The sequence below is a fragment of the Pimephales promelas genome, chromosome 1, assembly GCF_988280905.1.
Source record: "Pimephales promelas chromosome 1, fPimPro1.hap1.1, whole genome shotgun sequence".
Classification (NCBI taxonomy): domain Eukaryota; kingdom Metazoa; phylum Chordata; class Actinopteri; order Cypriniformes; family Leuciscidae; genus Pimephales; species Pimephales promelas.
The window spans coordinates 16536682-16558873 of NC_142769.1; the positions used below are offsets into that span (position 1 = coordinate 16536682).

At 37.4% G+C, this 22192-nt stretch overlaps 1 protein-coding gene across 3 annotated transcripts; it reads left to right on the plus strand.

Annotated features, from left to right (window-relative positions):
• The first annotated feature begins 14990 nt into the window (after positions 1 to 14990).
• Positions 14991 to 19395, plus strand: gpr78b (G protein-coupled receptor 78b). Of its 3 annotated transcripts, none has more exons than XM_039669208.2 (4): positions 14991 to 15727; positions 15932 to 16017; positions 16121 to 16234; positions 17386 to 19395. In XM_039669208.2, the coding sequence occupies exons 1-4, from the start codon at positions 15347 to 15349 to the stop codon at positions 17621 to 17623; spliced, it is 819 nt and encodes a 272-aa protein (XP_039525142.1). In that variant the 5' UTR covers positions 14991 to 15346; the 3' UTR covers positions 17624 to 19395. The 3 variants fall into 3 exon arrangements, with proteins under 3 accessions (XP_039525142.1, XP_039525141.2, XP_039525140.1); XM_039669207.2 differs by having other exon boundaries at positions 14992 to 15339; positions 15445 to 16017; XM_039669206.2 differs by having other exon boundaries at positions 14992 to 16017.
• The last annotated feature ends 2797 nt before the right edge of the window (positions 19396 to 22192 follow it).

Consider the following 22192-nt stretch of genomic DNA (forward strand, 5'->3'; position numbering starts at 1 on the left):
ATTGCATTTCTTAGAAGTCACATGGTCCACTAGAACCCTGCAAAGTAACCTATACAGGTTAGCTACATGGGAAAGAGACTCTGATGTTAAGGCAAGCGTAAACATTGCAGCAGCATCCTTTAAGGTCAACACAGATTACCAACAGAAACGTACATGTCCTAAGAGATAGGGTAGTTGTTATTCTGTGGTAAGCATGCACACAGGAGAAAAGAGTGTAGGAAAAGCAAAAAGAACTTTAGAGAAGTTAACATGGTTGCTCAGCTCCTACTCAGTCTGCTTGCTACTCTGAAGCAGCCATTCCCCACGTCATTAAACTGGGCCAGCTTGTTGAGGTGTTAACCATTTGGGCTGTGAGTGCTTAATTTCTCCAGAAACTTACAACAGAGATAAAAGACTTATAAAGGAAAGTGACTCTCTCAGATTTTATTTTGGGGGACACTGGTTAAGTAGAGTCACAGCTTTAAATGCTGTGCTACAGCACAGGCCATTCATCAGTAATGAGTTTAGGACCACCTGTATCTCCCCCATGTTAAAATGCCTAACTTCACAGCAGGAAAAAAAAAAAAAAAACGTTTACAGCCTGGTGGCAAATAGTTGTTTTGTTCTATATTGCTAATTTTGCCCTTCATGACGACTGTGAGGGGGGTGAATTTTTTTTACAACTTATCCGTTTAAATGATATTAAGCCTTAAAGGGCGTGCATAATTAAGGGCGTGGCCACTTGAGTGACATGTGGATTGCCTCTGCTTTCACTGCTAGTCGTTTGCATTGTCATTTGTCTGCTGTCTGTTAGCGTCACCCTCAGCTGTGTTTGTGCTTTTTTCGAGATTATTTCATACAATTTAATACACGTATTATGCATTTGCCCGTGCACACCGTTGAATTCCGTCGTTGTCGAGTATGGAGAGAACAACCAGGGCTGTCTTTCCAGTTGTTTCCCTCGCATGCACTAATGGATGTCTGACAATTTCATAGCTTTTTAGAGTTCAGATTTAAAAACGTCTGTAGATATACAGTAGACTACACTCATTATGCGGTACTGTTGCTCTCATGGAACAGATATGCTTATTTAACTTTGTAGTGTAAAATAAAAGGTACCGTCAGATGAAATCCTGCAGGTGCAAGTGCTTTTCAAAATTCTCTCCGTCCATGCAATAGATGCACACACTTAAATGAGCACGGATTTCTAGTTCATTCCCTTGAACTTCTGAGGTAATATCTTTGGTTTAACCCATCTGAGAATTTGAGAGGCTGCCAAAAATAAAATTGTAAAATGGACTGAATAAAACTCTTTACGAACTTGACGTGTGATGCCCTGCTGACTGACGTGTATGTGCACGAATCACTGTCACACGCACAAGCATAGAGTTTTATTGTTCAATATTGTAGAGTTTTATTTGTTCAATACTGTAAGTTACTGTCTGCATGATAATACATTTTTAACTAGCAGAATAATAATGCATCTCGATACACATAGTTGTGTGAAATATGTGTGATCTGTTATGTACTGTTGTATGCATGCTCTTAACTAATTGCCCCTTGTTGGATTAATAAAGTTGATAAAAAAGTAAAGTAAATAGTCTCACTTTTAGTTACGTCTTTTAACTATAATAATATTTCGAAGGGCAAAAACGTGAACTTTAACTATTGGCTTTACTTCTTCAATCAGATGTCACTTCAGTGCGAGGGCAGTAGCATAGCATTATTTAGCACCTCAGCTCCACCCACGACCCGCCTCTTTGCCCATTTTGTTTTGTCCGGTAGTGACGAGAGGTGATGCGCTGCCAAGATGGCGACGACCGACCCCGCCCACTTTAGGTGACGTCACGGATACTACGTCCATGTTTATTTTACAGTCTATTGTTCCTACACTTTGGAAGAAAAAGTTCACTACAGCATGCACCTAAAAAGGTTCAAGTGAAAATATGCTGAGAGAATTAAGTATAAGAAAAGAGAAAGTGAATTATTAGAAATTAGAAACCAGGGAGAAGTTAAGAGGAGATGGTTAATGGTTAGATGCTGTCCCTTTATGCTCTGACATTCAATGCAGGCTATAAGGAAGTAATACACCAATGTCCAGGGAATTAATTCAGGATTATTTTGATAGGAAGCATGATTCCAAAAAGGTTACATTGTCTAATAGTACTAACATAGGGCATGCATAAAACAGGAGAAAATAAAATAACCAGGGCAGTTCTGCCCTTTTGAGGGTGGTTACAGACACCTTGCCATCTAGGTTTGTTGCTGGGTGAGGAGGTTTGCTGGATGATTCATTAAATAGAATGTATAATTGTGATTGGTCCAGCCGCTACAACTGTGGGAGTTTTTCTGAGGTTCATCCAGGAATGAACAATATACACAGTAAATTCCCCGGTGTTAAATTAACACCGCTCGGTGTTCAAATGAGAACCACCAGCAAGATGTTAAAAGTAACACTGAGGCAGTGTTAGAGTTAATGAGATAATTAAGTGATTAATTGAGTGATGATTGAGCATTATTGAAGACACCTAAAGCAGAATTACAAGGAGAAAACCTAACTTTCAGGTCACTGTTATGGAGGTGAGTGTTTTCTTTAGTTGGGCTCTTGATCCTTTCATTATTAACTTTATATTTTAATTGGCTGTTGCATCTGAGTTATACCTGCCAGATGAGCAAAGAAACAATTTATATGATGGTGTTGGTCATATTATGACATTCATCATTTGAAATACATGTGTGGTTAATTTTGTAGGTCACAGCATAACTGAGATTCTGCATAAATTTCCAGAATGTTAGATATAATATAATGAATTTCTACAAGTTGTTTAAAAAAAATTCTTATAGACACACACAAACCTCAAGATTCAGTCAATGCTTCTCAACGATGGTGACTAGCAGAATATTCAATTAGGAAAAGTAAATTACATAGACAATTCAGATCATAATTTATTCATACCGCAATGCATGATGGGAGACATTAAAGGGTTAGTTCACCCAAAAATGAAAATTAAGTCATTATTTACTCACCCCCATGCTGTTCCAACCCCGTAAGACCTTCGTTCATCTTCAGAACACAAATAAAGATATTTTTGATTTAATCTGAGAGCTAGATCACTCTTCCATAGACTGCCAAAGGGACTGGCTCTTGACGGCCCATAAAGTCATTAAAGAAAAGGTTTAAATGCTCCATGTGCCTACAGCGGCTCAATTATAAGTTTATCAAGCGACGAGACTTCTTTTTGTGCGAAAAAAAAACATAAATAACGACTTTATTTGAGTATTCCATTACTTCCTTATGGGCGTATGCGCGAGAACTGAGAGGAGGACGTTCTCCTCGGTTCTCCTTTGACTACTTCTTTTTACCGGCTGCTCACTGCTTAGGAGTATTACTGCCACCTACCGTATAAGATGATGATAAGGCACACTGTCGTTTTTTGAGAAGATTAAAGGCTTTTAAGTGCACCTTGTAGTGCGGAAAATACGCTAATTGAAAAGCGTATGTACAGCGTGCATCTTCCTCTGCTTGTAAACAGAAAGTTTTGCATTTCCAGCTATATCAGCACATCATCTTATACGGTAGGTGGTGATATTACTCCAAAGCGGTGAGCAGCCGGTAACAAGTCGAAGGAGAACGTCCTCGTCTCAGTTCTCGCGCATGCGCCAATAAGAAGTAATGGAATGGTCGAATAAAGCCGTTATTTATGTTTTTTTTTTCGCACAAAAAGTAGTCTTGTCGCTTGATAAACGTATAATTGAGTCGCTGTAGGCACATGGAATATTTAAACCTTTTCTTTAATGACTTTATGGGCCGTCAGGAGCCAGTCCCTTAGGCAGTCTATGGAAGAGTGATCCAGCTCTAAGATTAAATCAAAAGTATCTTTATTTGTGTTCCGAAGATGAACGAAGGTCTTACAGGGTTGGAACAGCATGGGGGTGAGTAATTAATGACTTAATTTTCATTTTTGGGTGAACTAACCCTTTAATGAGTTGTGATTGGTGGCAACAAGGATTATTAATGTCACCACGGTTGAGATACATAGGCTGATCATTGATGTCTGTGTTTCTAAATAAAGATTAAAGTGATTTGATCAGAATAAATTTTCTTATATATTTTAGGTTATAAGAAAAATACGGATATATTGCACAATGACTAAACTGTTACTAACAAGTTAAGCCAATTCATCTGAAAAGTTTCATAGCATGATTATGTCAAAACATAACCAACAATATCAGATCACAGTTTTCGTTGTTCATTTGACTGTTATAAATCAATAACAGCAGACAAACAAAGTTTAAAGGGAAAGTATAAGGGTCAATAGCCCAACTAAAGCAAACACTGATCACCATAACGGTGGCTTACAATTTGTGATTTTCTCCTTCGGTGATTCTGCTTGTTATCATCAGGTGTCTTCAATAATGCTCAATCATCACTAAATGAATCACTGAATTATCTCATTAACTCTAACAATGTATCAGTGTTACTTTTAACACCCTGCTGGTGGTTCCCATTAAATTTAACACCGGGGAATTTACTGTGTATAAAAGTAGATGTAAATTTACAATGTTATGTAATCAGTACAGTATAAACATTAAAGGGCACCTATTATGGAAAATTCACTTTTACATGGTGTTTGAACTTAAATGTGTGTTGGCAGTGTGTGAGCAAAACCACCCTAGAATGATAAAAATCCACCCAGTGATTTACAATCTCAATAAATCATGCACTGTCTCAGAACGAGCTGCTCTAAGATTCAGCGCATTGTGACGTAGAATTGATCAAGGGGTTTGATTGACAGTGTGGTTGTGGCATAGACCCGCCCAGTGTTGGCATATGTACGATAATTATTGTATTTGTACGATAATTTTGACCTCTGTATGATGTACGATCAATAATGAAAAAAATCCCATAATATACAATAATTTCCGAATTTTGTGATCGGAGGTCATTGTAATCATAGTGCTTCTATACTCATTGATCTACGTCACGATTGAGTGGAGAAAATGAAGGCGAGAGAGCACGGTAGATAGGGAGAGACCTTGCGTGTGTGCGTCTCCCCCGCCCCAGTCAACAATCCAGTCAACCTCACATGTCTTAAAAAATAGCTGGATTCTGTCCGTTTGACTCGTGTACAATCATTTTCTTCCAAATATGATAATTTTGAGCTTCTAGTATGATAATTTGATACTTTCAATCTGGCAACACTGACCCTGCCCTCGGTGATCTGTACACCATCCTCCATTGTTTCAACGACAGCCGGTAATTGGAAACATAAGTGTTATGTTGTGGGATGGGATGTAATAATAACATACATAGTAGTTTTCACTTATTTCCGACATCAGAGCCACTGAAAACACAGTGGATGTATTGTATTTTGGAAGTTTAAGTGGAGCCTTTCCTTCGTAAATAAGTTTATGTTTGAGCGAATCATTTTCTGACTGACTGTTTTGTGAACGAGGGTCAATTGAAAGCAGGTCTTGCTTCAAAGTTAATCCTCAAGTGCGGATCATCGTCTACTGTTTTCGATCCAACTTCACCTCCAGTAAGTGTATTTTATGATTTTTGAGCAAATAGTCATTTCAGTCGATGTCAGCCAATTCAACAACAAATGCATCTAAAGTTGTTGTCGTCATCGTCATAGGATGTCTGTGTATATAATTTAAACCTGGTTTGTATAGTGTGTAACCACACGTTTATAAATATATATATATATTTAAAGATATTGTATTAAAAACTGCATATATGTTCTTGTTCTGTAAGTTAGCCATCTTCTCACATTTTCCACAGAAACTGACAAGTAATGTAAACATGACGCAACAGGTCCCTCGCATAAATGTAATTTCGCTTGTACGTAGCAAACTTTATCACAGTATGTGTATGTAGTTTCAAAACATTGCGCCAACGTTAGTGTTTGTGTGTGTGTTGCACATCCATAATTTCAAATGGGACGCGATTACAACTCTATGTACGTAAATGTACTGTATCAAATAACCATACCGAGACGTACTAGTCCATTCTCATTTGTGTTTATTCTTCCGAAGTCTCTTCACCATCTGGGTCTGATCAGAGACTATTTATATATTCAGATTCAAACATGTTCGGATGAATGACATTCAAAATAGCCGCGTCTCTCACTCTCAGCCCTTCTGCTTAAACCGACTGCAAGTGACGCCGTCATCCAAAGGCAGGGCGGGGATATGCAGCTCATTTGCATTTAAGGTCGTATTCCCCAAAACAGGCCCCAAAAATGACATTTTCAAATATAATAAATTAACTGTGGGGTATTTTGAGCTGAAACTTCAGAAATACATTCTGGGGACACCCGAGACCAATATTACATCTTGTAAAAAGGGGCATAATAGGTGCCCTTTAAATGAAAATTGTATCATTGATAGATCATTTATAAAACAATAAAGCATCTCTTCCAAAAAGATATCTTTGTTATCTCTGGTCAAACTGGGTTCATTAAATATTTCTTTGTCCAGCAATGAGCTGTAAAGCTTTTATTGATGCAAACCCGTTCTTTTCTCGCTCTGGTTCCTTTGGTCTGTGGATGAAAGGAGCCCCCCAATGACTTAAGCAAAGGTTGACTGTGCCATGGCCAGTGGCTCCCTGCAGTGGGCAAAACCATTCAGCCTTCAACCATTCAACCACTCAGGGAGTTGATTTGAATGCAAAATGTTTGATTCTAAACAATCTGACTACTCCAAAGGTGCAAAATATATAGCACATATAAGCTATTATACACTTTAGATAGTAGTCATAACTGCTTTAAGTTCTTTTTTTTCTTTTTTGACAGCTTAGAAAAATCTTTCTGAAGCCTTCCGGTTATGTTTTAACCCTCCTTATGTGATGTGTTATGTGAAAATTTTAAATTTATCTCTGGAAAATATATTTTGTTATATGATAAATTACTTAAATGGACTTCTTGCACTGAGCTTTGTAATGCACTTCCATTTTGAAATAGTACAAGTAATTTATTTCCAGCTATGTTCATCTACAGTATATTTTCAATGTGCTGTAGTCACCTAAACGCTAAAATGAGTGTTCTAAACTGATTTTAAAAATCTGGACATTTTCAGAGACTGGACAGGAGAAGAGATATTCTGATTACTGTGCAAAGAATTTTCCAAACTCAATAATGGTTCATGAAATTTTAATTCGACCCAAGCAGATATGAAAAAGCTGCAGCTGGTAAACATACTCATAATTATTTCACCACAGGGTGTCAGTGCTCGTCCAAACTTGTGAGTGTCTGAGACCTGATGAATACAAACCTAATGATTTTAATCACTATTCTGTCATTTTCCGTTGTCAGTCATTTTACTGTTATGTAATTTACATGTTTATGCCCAAAATTCTTAGTTAACATACAAAGTAGTCAACTTTGAGCACTGCACATTTTGTATGTCTCCTATCTAACACCCAGATCAGGTCTTACAGTCTCTACTAATGAACTGATGAGTTGAATCAGGTGTGGTAGAAGAGGGAGACATACAAAATGTGCTCTTTTAGGGGTCCTCTATGACAGGTTTAAGAAGCACTGTATGCCGTTTTTGTTTCAAAATGTTCGTCATCCAAAAGTTTCTCGTCCATTTTCCTGTGCATGCATAAAACATAATAAAATTTCTCTGGGATGATACTGAGAGACTGGAAATGTTAAAATTCCCATGCTATTCCGGTACAATAATTGTATTAGAAAAATATCTCACCACATCCTGAAGTTGCACACACACACACTACTTGTTTAAATACATTTATGTCGTTATTGTTGTTGTACCAGCAATTTTTTTTTTTTTTTAGTTTTGTTTTGTACAGTTTTGTCACTATAGAAATTTCAAATGTCATGATTTGCCAATGCAAGAGAGTACCGGCACCTTTTTTTCCAGTACTTGGCACCAAGCAATAGACACTTAACAGGATCTAATGATGTTCAACACTTGTAAGATCAAAATCAACAGACTAATTTGAGTCTCTTTTGCACTGATAAGGAAAAAAGTGAGCTCATCACACGAGCGTGATTGTCGACCGAGGGTTAACTGCACAATTACTAGAATTGTTTACTTTGGATATTATACAATACAAAATTTGTGGAAAAGACTAAATTTTTTCAAGATGTTTCCAACTCTAACTTTGAACCAATTTTGTAGAATATATATATATATATATATATATATATATATATATATATACAGACTGAAAGGCTGAAAGGCATTATGCAGGACACTATCTTCTCAGGTGTGAACCACAGCCTTATTCTTGATCATCCACACCCCCACACATATTGCCTTTCCAAACAAATCAATGTATTATTTATGTGAATAATTAGACAGGATACTTTTCTGATCATTTTGAAGCAAAAACTCTAGGTGATAACATCCATTAGTCAAAAGTCTCATGGACACATATTTAGTATGTGTTTTGTGGGCTTATTCCAGAAACTTATTATTTTTGTTTTTTCAATAATCATGCATAAAAACATTCTTTCCTTAAAAAAAACAAACATGTACATACATGTTGCTCACATATTATAGTAGCCCTGTTTGTGCTGAATAGAGTGTACTTAATATGTAACATTAATATTAATGTTACATTAATATGTTTATAAGCAACTGAAAAAAGCACAAATGTTAGAGCATGTCAAAACATGTCAAGGACCCCAAAAACACCTTAGACCCCTAACAGTTGAGCCCAAGCCTCCAATACTAATTCTAAAACGTCATTCATTGAGGCTTATTGAATTCTGTAGAGTATTTTGCGAGAGAGAGAGATCGACTAAGCAAGTGCATTACCTGTTTCTTGCTGATATTCTTCAGGTAAATCTTATTTTCATTATCAGTTTGAATGTCTACTGAGGAAAGTTATCTTTATCAGAGCTTATGCCATACTCCTCAAGGGACGCTCTAATAGTGATCACAACAACAGAACCAACCGATAGAATTGAGAAGGCTGAATGTGGAAATTACAAGGGTTTTAAGGAAATGGTTTTAAAACAGTTAAAAAAAAACAAAAAAAGTAAATACATTTTTGGAAATAAAACTAAGAAAAATAAATAAAGTTTCATTGCTTGCAAGACACTTAACGAGTCACTCTGACCTGCTATCTGTTATTAAAGCTCTATGACTGGTAATTCAGCTGAAGCTTATTTTTCGTCAACACTTGACATAGTAACGCTACCACTTACTATATTGTATTCTATTCTATTGTATTCTATTCTATTCATCATTTTTATTTATTTAAATAAAAAATGCTACGTGCATGGTGCTAGACTAACTGGGACTTGTCACAGCACTTACATTGCCCTATTGTTGATTGCTTCTATTGTTCTCATTTGTCGCTTTTGATAAGCATCTGCTAAATGATTCAATGTTAATGTAAAAAAAACAAACTCTTTTGCACATTTGAGGTTGACTATTTGTATTATAGTAGCATTCAATCTTATTTATGGGTAATTTCATTGTTTTTATAAACTATCCTTCTTAAAAAATATATATATCCTTCCAATAAAACTAGAGTACCCAGGGGAAATGGATCTGCAACTGCTTTGAGTCCTTGAAGTGGAAGACAACACATTTCCAATACACAAAATTGTCATGTCTGGTCTCCACATCCACCAAAGAATTTGCATTTGAAAGGAAACACTTTCAGCAAAGGATGATCCTTCATAGTTAGGGTATTAGAAAACATTACCCTCAGTTTCTCAGATTTGTTCCTCTTATTGTTTTCGTATCCCAGCAAACAAATTTAGGTTTTGGGAACGTTCTGGGAACGTTAGCTTTTGGTACCCAGAACGTTCCTAGAACTTTCCCTTAAGGTTAAGGGAACGTTCCCGGAACATTCTCCTTACGTTATAAAAATGGAACCTAAAAATAACCTACATGGAACGTTCCTATAACGTTCTTGTTTGGTTCCCAAAAAAATATCCTCATCAGACCATTCGGGAACGTTAGGGGAACGTTCTGTGTTTGCTGGCCCCTTAAGATCAATTTTGAGCTTCAACCCAAATCAAACACACCTGAAGGTCTTCAGGATTACTGGAAAGCTACAGGCAGATGATTTTGATCATTGAAGTTTGAAGGTTGGAGCTAAAATCTGCAGGAAAATGGATCTCAAGGGCCAGAGTATCATGGTTCGCAAGTTCACTGACTCATTGGTTGCGTCCAAACCGAAACTTTCCTAGTAGGGGGAAAGCAGTGGACGAGAATGTCTGAATCCTTGGTATTAATAAAAGAGTAGGTCAAAATTACCTGGGTGACGTACTAATTCTCGCAAGATTCGGACTTATGTATACTAATGGTGCGTCCGAATATTCTTACTTTCATTCTATATAGTAGGAGAGAACAGTAAGTGAAAGAAGTAGTATGTCCAAAACCTCAGAACTCATAAAAAAGTAGGTGAGAAATTCTACTGCTTCTGCCTAGATTCTGAAGGGCTCGTAGACATGCTCGCAGATCGATACTTTTCTATCCCAGAAGGCCATGGGAGAGAATACGTCATAATTGAACATTGTGGAGAACAGCGACACGGGTGTTTTCAAATGTGATGCGGATTTCAAATGTGAACAGTGCCGGGGATCTTTTCACAGTTCCCTTTCATTGTCACTCCGAGTTCTGTGGGATAAAGACGAATGAAGTTTCGCTTAGAAAGCCTATCGACTTTGAGTATTACAAAACGAGCCAATCGAAAAGAAATGCCATGGGTCTGCAGATTTTGCATAGCGTATCTCCACCTTACCTTGTGGGTGTAAAAGGAGGACGCCGGCAATGTTCACTCCTGCAGCCTATTCTCTGATTCTCTTCAAGAATCTTCTCTACGAGTGTAACCCCTCACACCCGGGTCCTACTCGCCCCGCTGCGAGCGGGCCTCGAACCCGGGTCTCCGGCGTGAGAGTCAGGCGCTCTAACAAGGAGGCTAAAGACTGCAGCCTCTAGCGTCTGTCGCTAGAGCGCCTATTGAGATCGGGGAGTGAGGTTTACTCGCACAACAACTACTAGTTGGCCTCCGTTACACTCACCCCCCTAAACCTCACTCTCATCCGGGTCACGGCACCAATGTAACCCCTCACACCCGGGTCCTACTCGCCCCGCTCCGAGCGGGCCTCGAACCCGGGTCTCCGGCGTGAGAGTCAGGCGCTCTAACAAGGAGGCTAAAGACTGCAGCCTCTAGCGTCTGTCGCTAGAGCGCCTATTGAGATCGGGGAGTAAGGTTTACTCGCACAACAACTACTAGTTGGCCTCCGTTACACGAGCAGCTTCCAGTCGGTGTTGGTGTGATGGCGAGTTCCAGCGAGTTTAATTTTGTCATGTGCTTCTCCCTGGGCATTTCAGCATTGCTGCAAGCTTTTCTCTCACAAAAAAAGCGTGCACAAGGCACATCTTTTTCTCCATTTGAGATAATACTTCGACTGGTGACCAGGGTGACCTAAGACGAAGGTCTGGAACTAAACCGCCAAAAATTCTTCAGTCCACACCCCGTCTTTCACATTGCAACCCGCATGGTCCCGAGTGATGAATTCTCATTCGGTCCCCCGGCTGATGAAATCATGAATATCGCCGCATCACAAGGTGAGCTGGAGTCCTCGAGAGATGTCTGTGCTGCCATCCTCGGATGTGCTAGCATAACGAGTTTGATCCAGAGTTCACAGCTTTCCTGGGCTGCCACGAGTATCGGGCTTGTGTGGAACCTTCTGCCATGTCCCAAGCACTTAAGGCTGATGATTGGTTTTTAACCTGGACGTGCATAAAGAGGTCATGAGATTGTAGGAGTCTCCTTTGACTTGTGCCAAGGGTACACTGGGGTCCCGGCCAAGGGTACACTGGGGTCATATCTGCGTTTTCCACACAGAGCATGAGCGCGTTTTCCCTTCATGTAAACGGGGCCTAAAAGCAGGTTTAGAACATGTCCCATTGAAGTCAACAGGGTGAGAATGTTAAAAAGATGATAACACGGTGTAGGCAACACCGATTTTTCTCGTTTTTGTCTGTACTGACAGCACTCCAAATGTACAAAAAAATTAGCTCAATGTTAAAATTGACTGGAGCAACTAGGGGTTAAGTGTCTTGCTCAGGGACACATTGGTGTCTTATAGTGGATTCAAACCCAGGTCTCTTAGACCAAAGAGATGTGTATTATCCACTGTGCCATCACCACCCTTTAAAATGCTTAACTAATTGCATCACATCCAAGTTAACATTTTAGTGTCCACTTTGCAATACGTTATTTTTATCTGCCACCATATCAACAACAGACAATACCTCACAAGTATCAACGTTTCCATGACAACAGGACTCTCAATAACTGTGTCAGCTGGGAATGCCTCACAACATTCATTTCATACTGTCTCTGTTGCAATACAGCTCTCTGTTTAAAACCTTTACTGTTTCAAGTTCCAATAACACCACCTGAATTGTGTCCTAAAGCACGAATGAGCCTTTGTTTTATTTTGGTGGTCCCTTTAACAGATTCTTTTGACTATAAGTAACCCCTACATGTCTTCTCATGTTCGAGTGCTAGTCGACTTGTAGGGTTAAGGTTTGAATAAGTTGAAATGTACTTGCAAAGTTTCTTAAAGCCAGTAGTCAGAAAAATGTTTGTTTAGGGAGCATCAAAATAAAGAGTTAGCAGATATTAAGCAGACAGTCTACTTGTATTACCTAAAGTATTAACTCTAATGAGAGTTTGGTAATGTATACTGTAGCTGCGCCAGCATATGATTGTACATTTTTATCCTCTTGTCTGTCGTCAATATACAGCATAGAGATTAGTTACATTGTACATAAGATTAGAAAAAGCCCAACTACACAACTTACAGTGAGCAGAGTTCAATCACAAAGTCACTGATATTGTTATTTGAAGCAATTAAGCAACCTTTGTGTATAGGGTGAGCGGAGCCCTAACCCTAACACTTTTTGATTTTCTCAGTATATGTAAATCCATTATTTATTAGTATTTATTTTTTCCCACATTAATTTCCCACATCTAGTGCAGTTATGTGGTTTTGTTTCATTGATACAGTATATACTTGTTTCTTGATTTACCCTGAAAGAATGGAAGTGAAAGGTGACAACATGCCCCATAGGTGGGACATGTTTTAAAGCTATGCAACTTGACCTCATGCTGACACTTTGGTAGACGACCCATTTAATACTGGGTCCAGGACTACATTAAAGTCCCCTCCAATCATTAGTTCATAGTACATGCAATTTTGAATAAAATAAGCACCCTCCATTTCAGGACAATATACATTTACCAATGTCATTCACCGCATAGCAATTATTCCTCTACCGGAATCTACCGATCTACCGGAATTGTCTTTATCAACAGATTCCATTTTGAAAGGGTATATTTTTGTCAATAAGTATAGCCACTCCACTGGACTGTGATGTAAAGGAAGAAAAGAAAACCTGTCCAGGCCATTGCTTTTTAATATTTTGATGTTCAGAATCGGTCAAATGTGTTTCTTGTAGCAAAGAAATTCCAATATTATGTTTTCTAAGGCATAGCATGACTTTTTTCCTTTTAAGTATTTGATTTAACCAAGTCAAGTACTTGTATTTCAGTGTATTTGACATTAACTGTAGATTAGTTGTTATATTTGCATAGGGACATCTTAAGAAATGATCTCTAAGTAACCCATAAATAAAATAACTTGTGTTCTGTCCACTCCCACTCCGACCATTTGCCTAAACGAAGTGTGAAACTTTAAACTCCCATGACTGATTGTTTACCGCAACATACAGTCGAACTTGACAAACCTATCAAATGCATAGCAAAACTGATATGTCAGTGGTTGTCAGCCAAAGAATAGAAAAGATTGCAACTGCCATAGAAAAGATTGTAACTATATACATACAGCTTTCTCCAATTTTTTTGAAAGAAATGGAAGTTTAGAAATAGGTCCTTGAATAAGATTTTTCCAAGTCCCAATGGAAGAGTGAGAGTTGCTGAGATTTTCAGCAAAGGGAAATATTTAACTCGTCCAGTCAACCATCTTATTGTTCTTTCTGAATTGAATAATTCAATTGAATCAATTTTCTGTAAATGCAAATATATTAACATATTTGGGGGTGGCTGTAGATAACCCTGCTGTGATCTGATTGGCTGATTGAGTCCTGATGAGATCACCTGTTGTGAGTAGCTAATCATGCTTAACAGCTTGTTTGTATGTAAGAGACCGCCTCCCCATTCATGCATGCTCTGTGTGGAATTGTTGTGTGGTTGATGTAAGTTCCTTTCTTCTGGTTTGTTTAGTTAAAGGGACTGTGTTATGTTACATTCTGGTTGAATTCTGAATTCTGAATGTTGAATTCTGGTTATGTGTATTTTTTCTTTGGTGTTATACATTTTGATTTGTTACAAGTTGATTTCTAGTTGAGTTTTAGGGGACCCACTGTTCCAGTAGCAACAGCTAAATCAGCCTGAAAGTCCTGCTAGTTTTTTACAGTTTATATATATTATATACTGTATATGTATGTTAAATAAAAGTGATGTGACTTTATTATCAGATGCTTTTCTTATGCTTTATTTATTTTTTTCTGTACTGTTTTCTCAATTTTGTTTTGTGTTTATTTTGTTTTTGAGAACTTGTGTAGTAGCTATACATTTACATCTAGGCCTACTGTGGGCGGTGTCGTATGTTCGCCAAAAGTATGCTGGTCACGTATTTCGACCTATATGAAAAAAATTAAAATAAAATAAATATATAACAACTTCGCAGGGTATTAAGGCGAGAATGTAGAGTGCGTCTGTGCGCTCTAAATTGACAAATAAATCAAAATAAATAACTAAATAAAACGCTGTTTAAATGTAGTATGCAAAATGAATAGGATACATTAAAGAACCTCCGCCCAAAAGTAAATTTGTACTTGGCAGGCCTACTTTTAATAAAGATAGGGCTTATGTTATGAGTTTCCAAAAGACAATTGCGACATATGTTCTTTAAAAAGCATCCACAAGATTCAAAGTATTTTTTTCTTCAGTATTTGTACAAAAGGGCCTCCCACCGTCGCGGCCCTTGTGCGCATGCATGAGCCAAGCGTAATAGAGTCCGTGAGCTTCACCAACACAAGCGTTAAAACGCGAAGGACTGAACGCCTCTATCACGATGGAAAGTGGATGGCTTTTACTTCGCCATAAAATATATTGTCGTTAGGAATGTTTTCTTCTTCTTTTCTTTTATATATTTGTTTTTTAAGAGGGAAATTGCAGGCTATACTACGCTTCAGCACTCTGGACAGCGCGCGCGAGTTAAGCCTAATGTGACTTATTAGGCTACCGTAATTATTTTGTCTCAGAGCAAGAATCATGCAGCTGATAACATTCATCAAAAACTGGGGGAAATATATGGCAAGGGGACTTCTGAAGTGAGAAATGGACTTTGCCGAAATTCTATTAGCTTTGTTCATCGTTGTGGTTGCGATTGTTTCTTTGGTGTCGAACTTACTGGTGTTGTTATGTTTCATCCACAGCAGCGAAATACGCCGACAGGTGCCAGGGGTGTTCACCATGAACTTGTCATTTTGCAACATACTGATTTCTGTCCTGAACATGCCATCCACTTTAATTGGGATTTTAAAGCAGCACCAGCAGCCTTTTGGAGAGTGTCTCTGTGGCACGCTAAGCTTTCTGGAGACCTTTCTGACAGCCAACAGCATGCTAAGCATGGCAGCCCTCAGTATAGACCGCTGGATCGCAGTAGTTTTCCCACTAAGTTACTCTAGCAAAATGCGCTACCAGGACGCATTGGTCATGGTGTGTTATTCTTGGCTTCACTCGTTCACGTTCTCTCTCATCCCGGTGTTTTTTTCATGGTTTGACTACAGTCCCATTTACGCATCCTGCACGTTGCATTTGAGCGAGGAGAGCACGCGGATTAAGTTTACTGTGTTCACCATTGTCTTTCATGCCACCAGCTTCATGCTCTCGCTTCTGATTTTGTGCTTTACATATTTAAAGGTGTTAAAAGTTGCACGCTTTCACTGCAAGAGGATTGACATTATAACCATGCAGACCCTGTTCTTACTGGTAGATATCCATCCAAGGTATTTATGACAATTTTATTCTTAGTAAGCATCATTGGAATGTTTTACCAGGTTTCCCATGGTAAAATGTGTCATTAATATTTTGTAAAACTCTTTTGTATAGTGTTAAGCAGCGCTGTCTTTCAGAACAAAAGAGGAGAAAACAGCGCGCTACCAAGAAGATCAGCATTTTCATTGGCTCTTTCATCATCTGTTTCGCCCCTTATGTTATTACAAGGTATGCCGCGCTTATTATTTAAAAGCTTAACATTTTATAAACCATTGGGTACAAACACTTTGTAATAATCTGGGAGGGGTTGATTATCAGACAGTGTGATACGGAGATCTGAATACATATAGTGAGGCTGATGAGGGACGCAACGAAGCGGTTTGCAGGTTTCAGTAACATTCAATTATGCATTATGATCCTAATTGCTTGCTTGTAGAAATGTTTTACTCTTGAAAAGTACAAAAGTGCCTCGAAATGGCGTCATTTAATTGAGTCGTGACTCGTGAGATGACGCTAGACAAGGAAAAAAATGTTTCCAAGAATAGCTCTTGTGCGCCAGAGGTGACAGATCACTTTTCGTCTCATAGGGGGATTCGCTAATGATCTTGAAAGCTCACCTGATCTAAATAAATGAATAAAGTAAATCAAATTTTCTCATCCATATTTACTTCTCAGTGCTCATATACTACTGTGTCTGCAATACCTTATATCCTTACATCTCTTCCTTTCAAATAAAATGGTCAAATAATGTCAAATCGGTATGTTAACCATATGATTTTTTTTTTAAATCTTTTGACAGAGTAAAAACGAAACAATGATTATACTACAACAATTAAAGCATTTTATAATTTTATATAGTTTTGTATATAAAGGGCCTATTTATGTTTTATATTTTCAAAGTTATACTTCATATAACCATTATGTATTACACTTATGGACCAGTATTTTCCCATATAAATAGCAAAATTGTACATTTGGTATTCTACTCATTTCTCACATGAGAATGAATAGTTGCTATTTAAAAATTGGAGTAATTTTCAGAACAACACGTATTACATTTAAGGACTGAATAAATAGTGCTGTTCATCAGTAGATTCTTTGAAAGATATATTTTGTGTAAGAAACAAATGCACAACTTATTATGGTCTTTTATAAAATGAAAAACGTAATAGGTATTAATCCGTTATAGATATTGTAAGGAAAGTTATACAATTAAGTTTATCATTATACAAAGGACCACAATAGGTTTTGCATCTATTTGTCACACAAAATATATTCACTGCTTAAACAGTAATGGTAAATAAATACCTGGATGTATTTTTGTGTGCTTCTTGCTTAGATGCTGTCATTATGTTAATGGATTTGACTCTGCTTTACAGGTTGACTGAGCTGCTTCCCTTTGTGTATGTCAACCGACACTGGGGTATTGTCAGCAAGTGTTTAACATACAGCAAGGCTGCTTCAGATCCCTTCGTCTACTCCCTCCTGCGACAGCAGTACAAGAAGGTCTTAATAACAGTGGCCAATCGCCTGTTGAAGCGCGATTTAAACCCATCCTCTGGACACAGCAGCTCTATGGACACAGAGAATGACTACAGTCTTCAGAGAATCAGCTAATGGCACTTGCACAAACAGAAAAAGGGTCTGTGTGTGTGTGTGTGTGAAAGAATAGGACTGTATAGTCACATTTGGCGGCCTTTGCAATTTTCCAGCTAGTTTCAAGTTTGAGCCCTCAAAGAAAAGACATACAACATCTATACGCAATGTGACTGCAATTACTTTATTATCTCTGGTTTTATTATCATTTAACAATGTTAACTCATATTTTACTCTTAGTAGTCCATTTTTAAATGCACATCAACCATTATCCACCATCTAAAAACAAAATCCACATTCAATCTTTATCACTCTCTCAGCTCCTCAGCAAGCACCTTGGACAGCGCAATTAAAAGGCAGTGAGAGCAAAGAAATTACATCTAGAAAACATCAATTAGATAAGTGATTTAATAGGAGTTAATACAATATGAGTACAAATAATCTACATCAAGAGACATTTTTTTTACATTTAGGCCATTGCGATTTTGACGTTAAGAACTTAGCTTTCCAATGACAGAGACCTTCAAAAGCTCTGACAAGTTTATCATTATTAATTATCCAGTGATCTCATAACGTTGTGTTCAATTGACATCAGGGCAAGTTTGTTGTTTTATTGCAGCATGGTGGACCGCATATGTGATTTTATCACCTTCAAGCATAAGATATAAATATATTGACAAAATAAAAATATGGGGGAAAAAAATGAAACTAAAACTGCCCATAGATAGCTGCAAAGCATTGTCTTGACGAGTGAGTGAACCATTTGGTCAAACGAATGGTTCAAAATGGCCAAGTCAAGGACAATGAAAGTGTCTTTATGAGTGAGTCATTCATTAGACGGATTCTCAAAAAATGTAGATTGATTCAATAACGAAACATCACTGTGTTGCTCGGAGACAAGCAATAGCAATGTGGATTTGTTTGGAACTATTTTCGTTGACAAAAATAGAGCAAAAGCAATGTTTAAAGTCTAAATGAAAGCCACCAAATATTAATTGATTTATTGAAGTGTCATTTTCCAGAAAACAGCACACTATCCTGCAAGAACTCATACAGAGACATTTTTTGCCCTATATTTCTCAAATTTTGGGGGCTTTTTTTTTCTTTTCATTTTGGTGGCATTTCTGCCCTGAACCCACATTCATTTTCTACCCTGGTGTGTGCTCGGTGTAATGGTGGGGGTTGGGGCTCTTTTTCGAGTGTAAGAGAAGGCCCCTTCTGTTGCGGGGCCTGTTTCAAGCGGCAAATGCCACTACTGGTCATAATGTAATGAAACACTCTATTGTAACAAGAACGCTGCGATTAACAAGGACAACACAAGCAAAGTGCAGAAGATATAGACTACACATAACAGTAACATTACACCACATATTAACTTTCTTGTTAAAAGACTTTTCACTCAAAATGCATACTGGACAGTGGTGCATTTTATTATATCTTAGTAATTGACATTTGTGACAGAACAGCCAAAGCTAAAAATCTCTACTACCGATGTCAGAACTTTTATAGCTTTTAACATAACTGAATGTATTCGATTCCTATAACAGCTGTTTATAGTGCTAATAATTTGTGTTCTTTGGTGGGATGTTGCGAATTTGTTAAAAGCTTGATGTATAGCTACTTTGCACATTGCAAGAAATGTATAGTGTACTTATTTACTATGAATTCAGTTAAACTGTTTACAGAGTACCAGAATTCAAGTGCTTTATACAGCTGGATTAGTTTGTTAACATTTGTTCAATTCATTGTTTTGTGAAAATGGTGCAATAAAAATATCTTTATGAATAATGAAATGAGTAAACCTCTAAATGAAAACATGTACAATATTTTACTAAATTAATTGGAAAATCGATTAGATTATTTTATCAGATTTATTTAATCAATGATATGTATTTTTTTCTAGGCAACATGACATCATGACTTTTGCATAAACATATAGGCTACGCCACTTTCGAGTCAGGTGGCGAGTTATCTCTACGCATTTTGAGCTATCCGCGTGTATGCGTATATGTCTACGCCATTAACGTCCGCGTCATTCCGCGTGTCCGCAGTCAAATCTCCAGTCATAAATGCCATTAACCCCAGTGACGGTTAAGTTTAGGGATGGGGTCGAGGTAAGTCATATCTTTTTTTTTTTTTTTTTACCTAGGATGGTAAGGAAACACTCATAAATGCCATCAACCCCAGTGACGGTTAAGTTTAGGGATTGGGTCGAGGTAAGTCATATCTTTTTTTTTTTTTTTATCTAGGATGGTAAGGGAACACTCATATGCCATTAACCCCAGTGACGGTTAGGTTTAGGGACGGGGTTGAGGTAATATATTTATATAACGTTAAGTCAACGGCGTTCATAAACACGCTGAAAGGCGATTATGCGTCTTGCACGCCAAAAATGGAAATACGAACTGCCGTGTCATACACACGCTACTTCATAAGATCAGCCTGTACTAGTGCAAGTTTAAGGATGTAACTAGTGACTTTTATAGGACCTATGATCTTCTGATCATAAAGAAATAAATTGTTAGTCTTTTAACAAGCATTAAAAAAAGAGAAATTGAGAAGAGCTGAAACTCAAGAGTAGGCATTGTTCAAAGGTTGGTGTCTGGGCCCTGCAGAACATCGCTATAGAGGTTTTCAATACACACACACACACACATACCTTCTTGTTTACTGGTGAAATGTAACCAGATATTTCCTACTGACACACAACAGCAAAATATAGTTAAATGTATTAAAAACCATTTTTGGGTGAACACATTAACGTGTATGCCCAAGACTTTTGCACAGTACTATAACGTCTCAAAGACCCTCCCTACCTGAAAAATTGTGCAAGTCTAGGAGGATAAAAGAGGTTTTAAATACAAAGGATGGTCACACCATTGATTTGATTTAGTTAATAGAAGTTAAATGATAAATAAAATCTATGACATTATTTTTGAAACCATCCTCAATTTACAGCATTTTATAAACAAGTGGCTAAAACTTTTCACATATTGTAGCTTTGCTGGTTTCTTCAGGTGTCTTGGAGACGTTGCTGCAGTTCTTCTTGATTTAGTCTGTCTGAGTTTTTTCTGTTTCTTCATGTAAACCCAGATTAGGATCGATGATGGTGAGATCAGATCTCCACATGGAAGCATACTGGATCAGACTCCTTGTGCATTCAGAAATCTTACTGGATTATTACAATTAATTCCCATTAATTGTAATAATCCAGTAATCCCTCCTCCCCCCTCCGTACATTTCTTTCTTCTGCTGAACACAAAAGATAATTTTGAAGAATGTCTATAACCAAACAGTTGATGTTGTACTTTTTTTCCCTAAGGCCATTCTGTTTGGTTGTTTGGCACAACTGTTTGGTTAACCATATTCTTTAAAATATCTTTTGTGTTCAGCAGAAGAAAGAAATGCACACAGGTTTGAAACAACTTAAGGGTAAGTGATGATTTTTGGGTGAACTATTCCTTTAACCGCAAGTTATTATCTGCCATTCAATCTTTATATCGTTTTTGCAATTTAGAACAGCCAATTTTGTCAGCCAAGAACGTCAATTTCATGAGGCTTAAAATAAATAATAATAAATGCACCCTTAAATGTACATATTAATTGCTCAAGAGGCAGCAAATATAGTGCAGAAAGCAATGGGGCCAAAACAGAACCCTGGGGAACACCACAAAACAGAAATGCTGTTGATGAAGCATAATTTTGAACTCTGGCTGAAAAAGACTCATCAGATAAGTATGAAGAGAACGTTATAGAGATGCCAAGTGCCAACACCGAGTTTTCCAGGAACTTGAAAGGAGCCATGAAAGGCAACTTAGAAATATATTTGCTTTTGGGGCAAAGATGGATCAAGATTGAACAACAGCTTGCTTGAAATACATTGGAACAGAACCAGACGTCAGAGACTTCTTAATTATGGAAAGCATGTAAAGGACCATGCTGTATAACATTTTTAAACAAAGCAGTGGGTACCAACATCAAGAGGACTAAGAGAAGCTAACCAGTTTGGTAAGATTTTATGTTATCTGAGAAAAATTCTCTAGAAGATACAAAGTATTTTGAAAGGAATGAATAAATGTAGTTTTATATTGTTTATCTTAGCCACAAAAAACAAGTAAACTGTTGCTGATGGTGTCAAAATGAATCTTGGGATTGTTTCTAATACTAGATGTGACTCCAATATTGTAACACTGCATGCGTTTAAGGGATCTGAACCCAGAAAAAAAAATTGTAGAAAGATGCAGTCTTTTAAATAAAAATAAACTGTCAACAACACAGGTACAGCAACCAACTCCATAGATTCATTTTTACAAAATGCTTCTGATACCCCAAACAGAAATAATGTTTTCAATGAGGGTGTTTGAAGCAAGTTCAAAAATTGTATGCATATCCTGAATTCTTGTTTGACAAGCAAAATCCAATACTTCAATTTTAAATATAATTTAAAGAAATAAAACCCCAAATTATACCTCAGACCCCAAATAGACCAATTATAAAAAATGCTTTTGAAATTCCTTTTCTATTTGTGCAGTTAGATGCATCAGGTTAAGAAAGTTTTTGTTCACCTCAGATCTAATATGCAATCACAAA

Coding starts and splice junctions, on each gene's coding strand:
- gpr78b (XM_039669206.2), top strand. CDS start 15,347: ATGGACTTTGCCGAAATTCTATTAGCTTTGTTCATCGTTGTGGTTGCG. Junction 16,018..16,120: donor CTGGTAGATATCCATCCAAG/GTATTTATGACA, acceptor TCTTTTGTATAG/TGTTAAGCAGCGCTGTCTTT. Junction 16,235..17,385: donor GCCCCTTATGTTATTACAAG/GTATGCCGCGCT, acceptor TCTGCTTTACAG/GTTGACTGAGCTGCTTCCCT.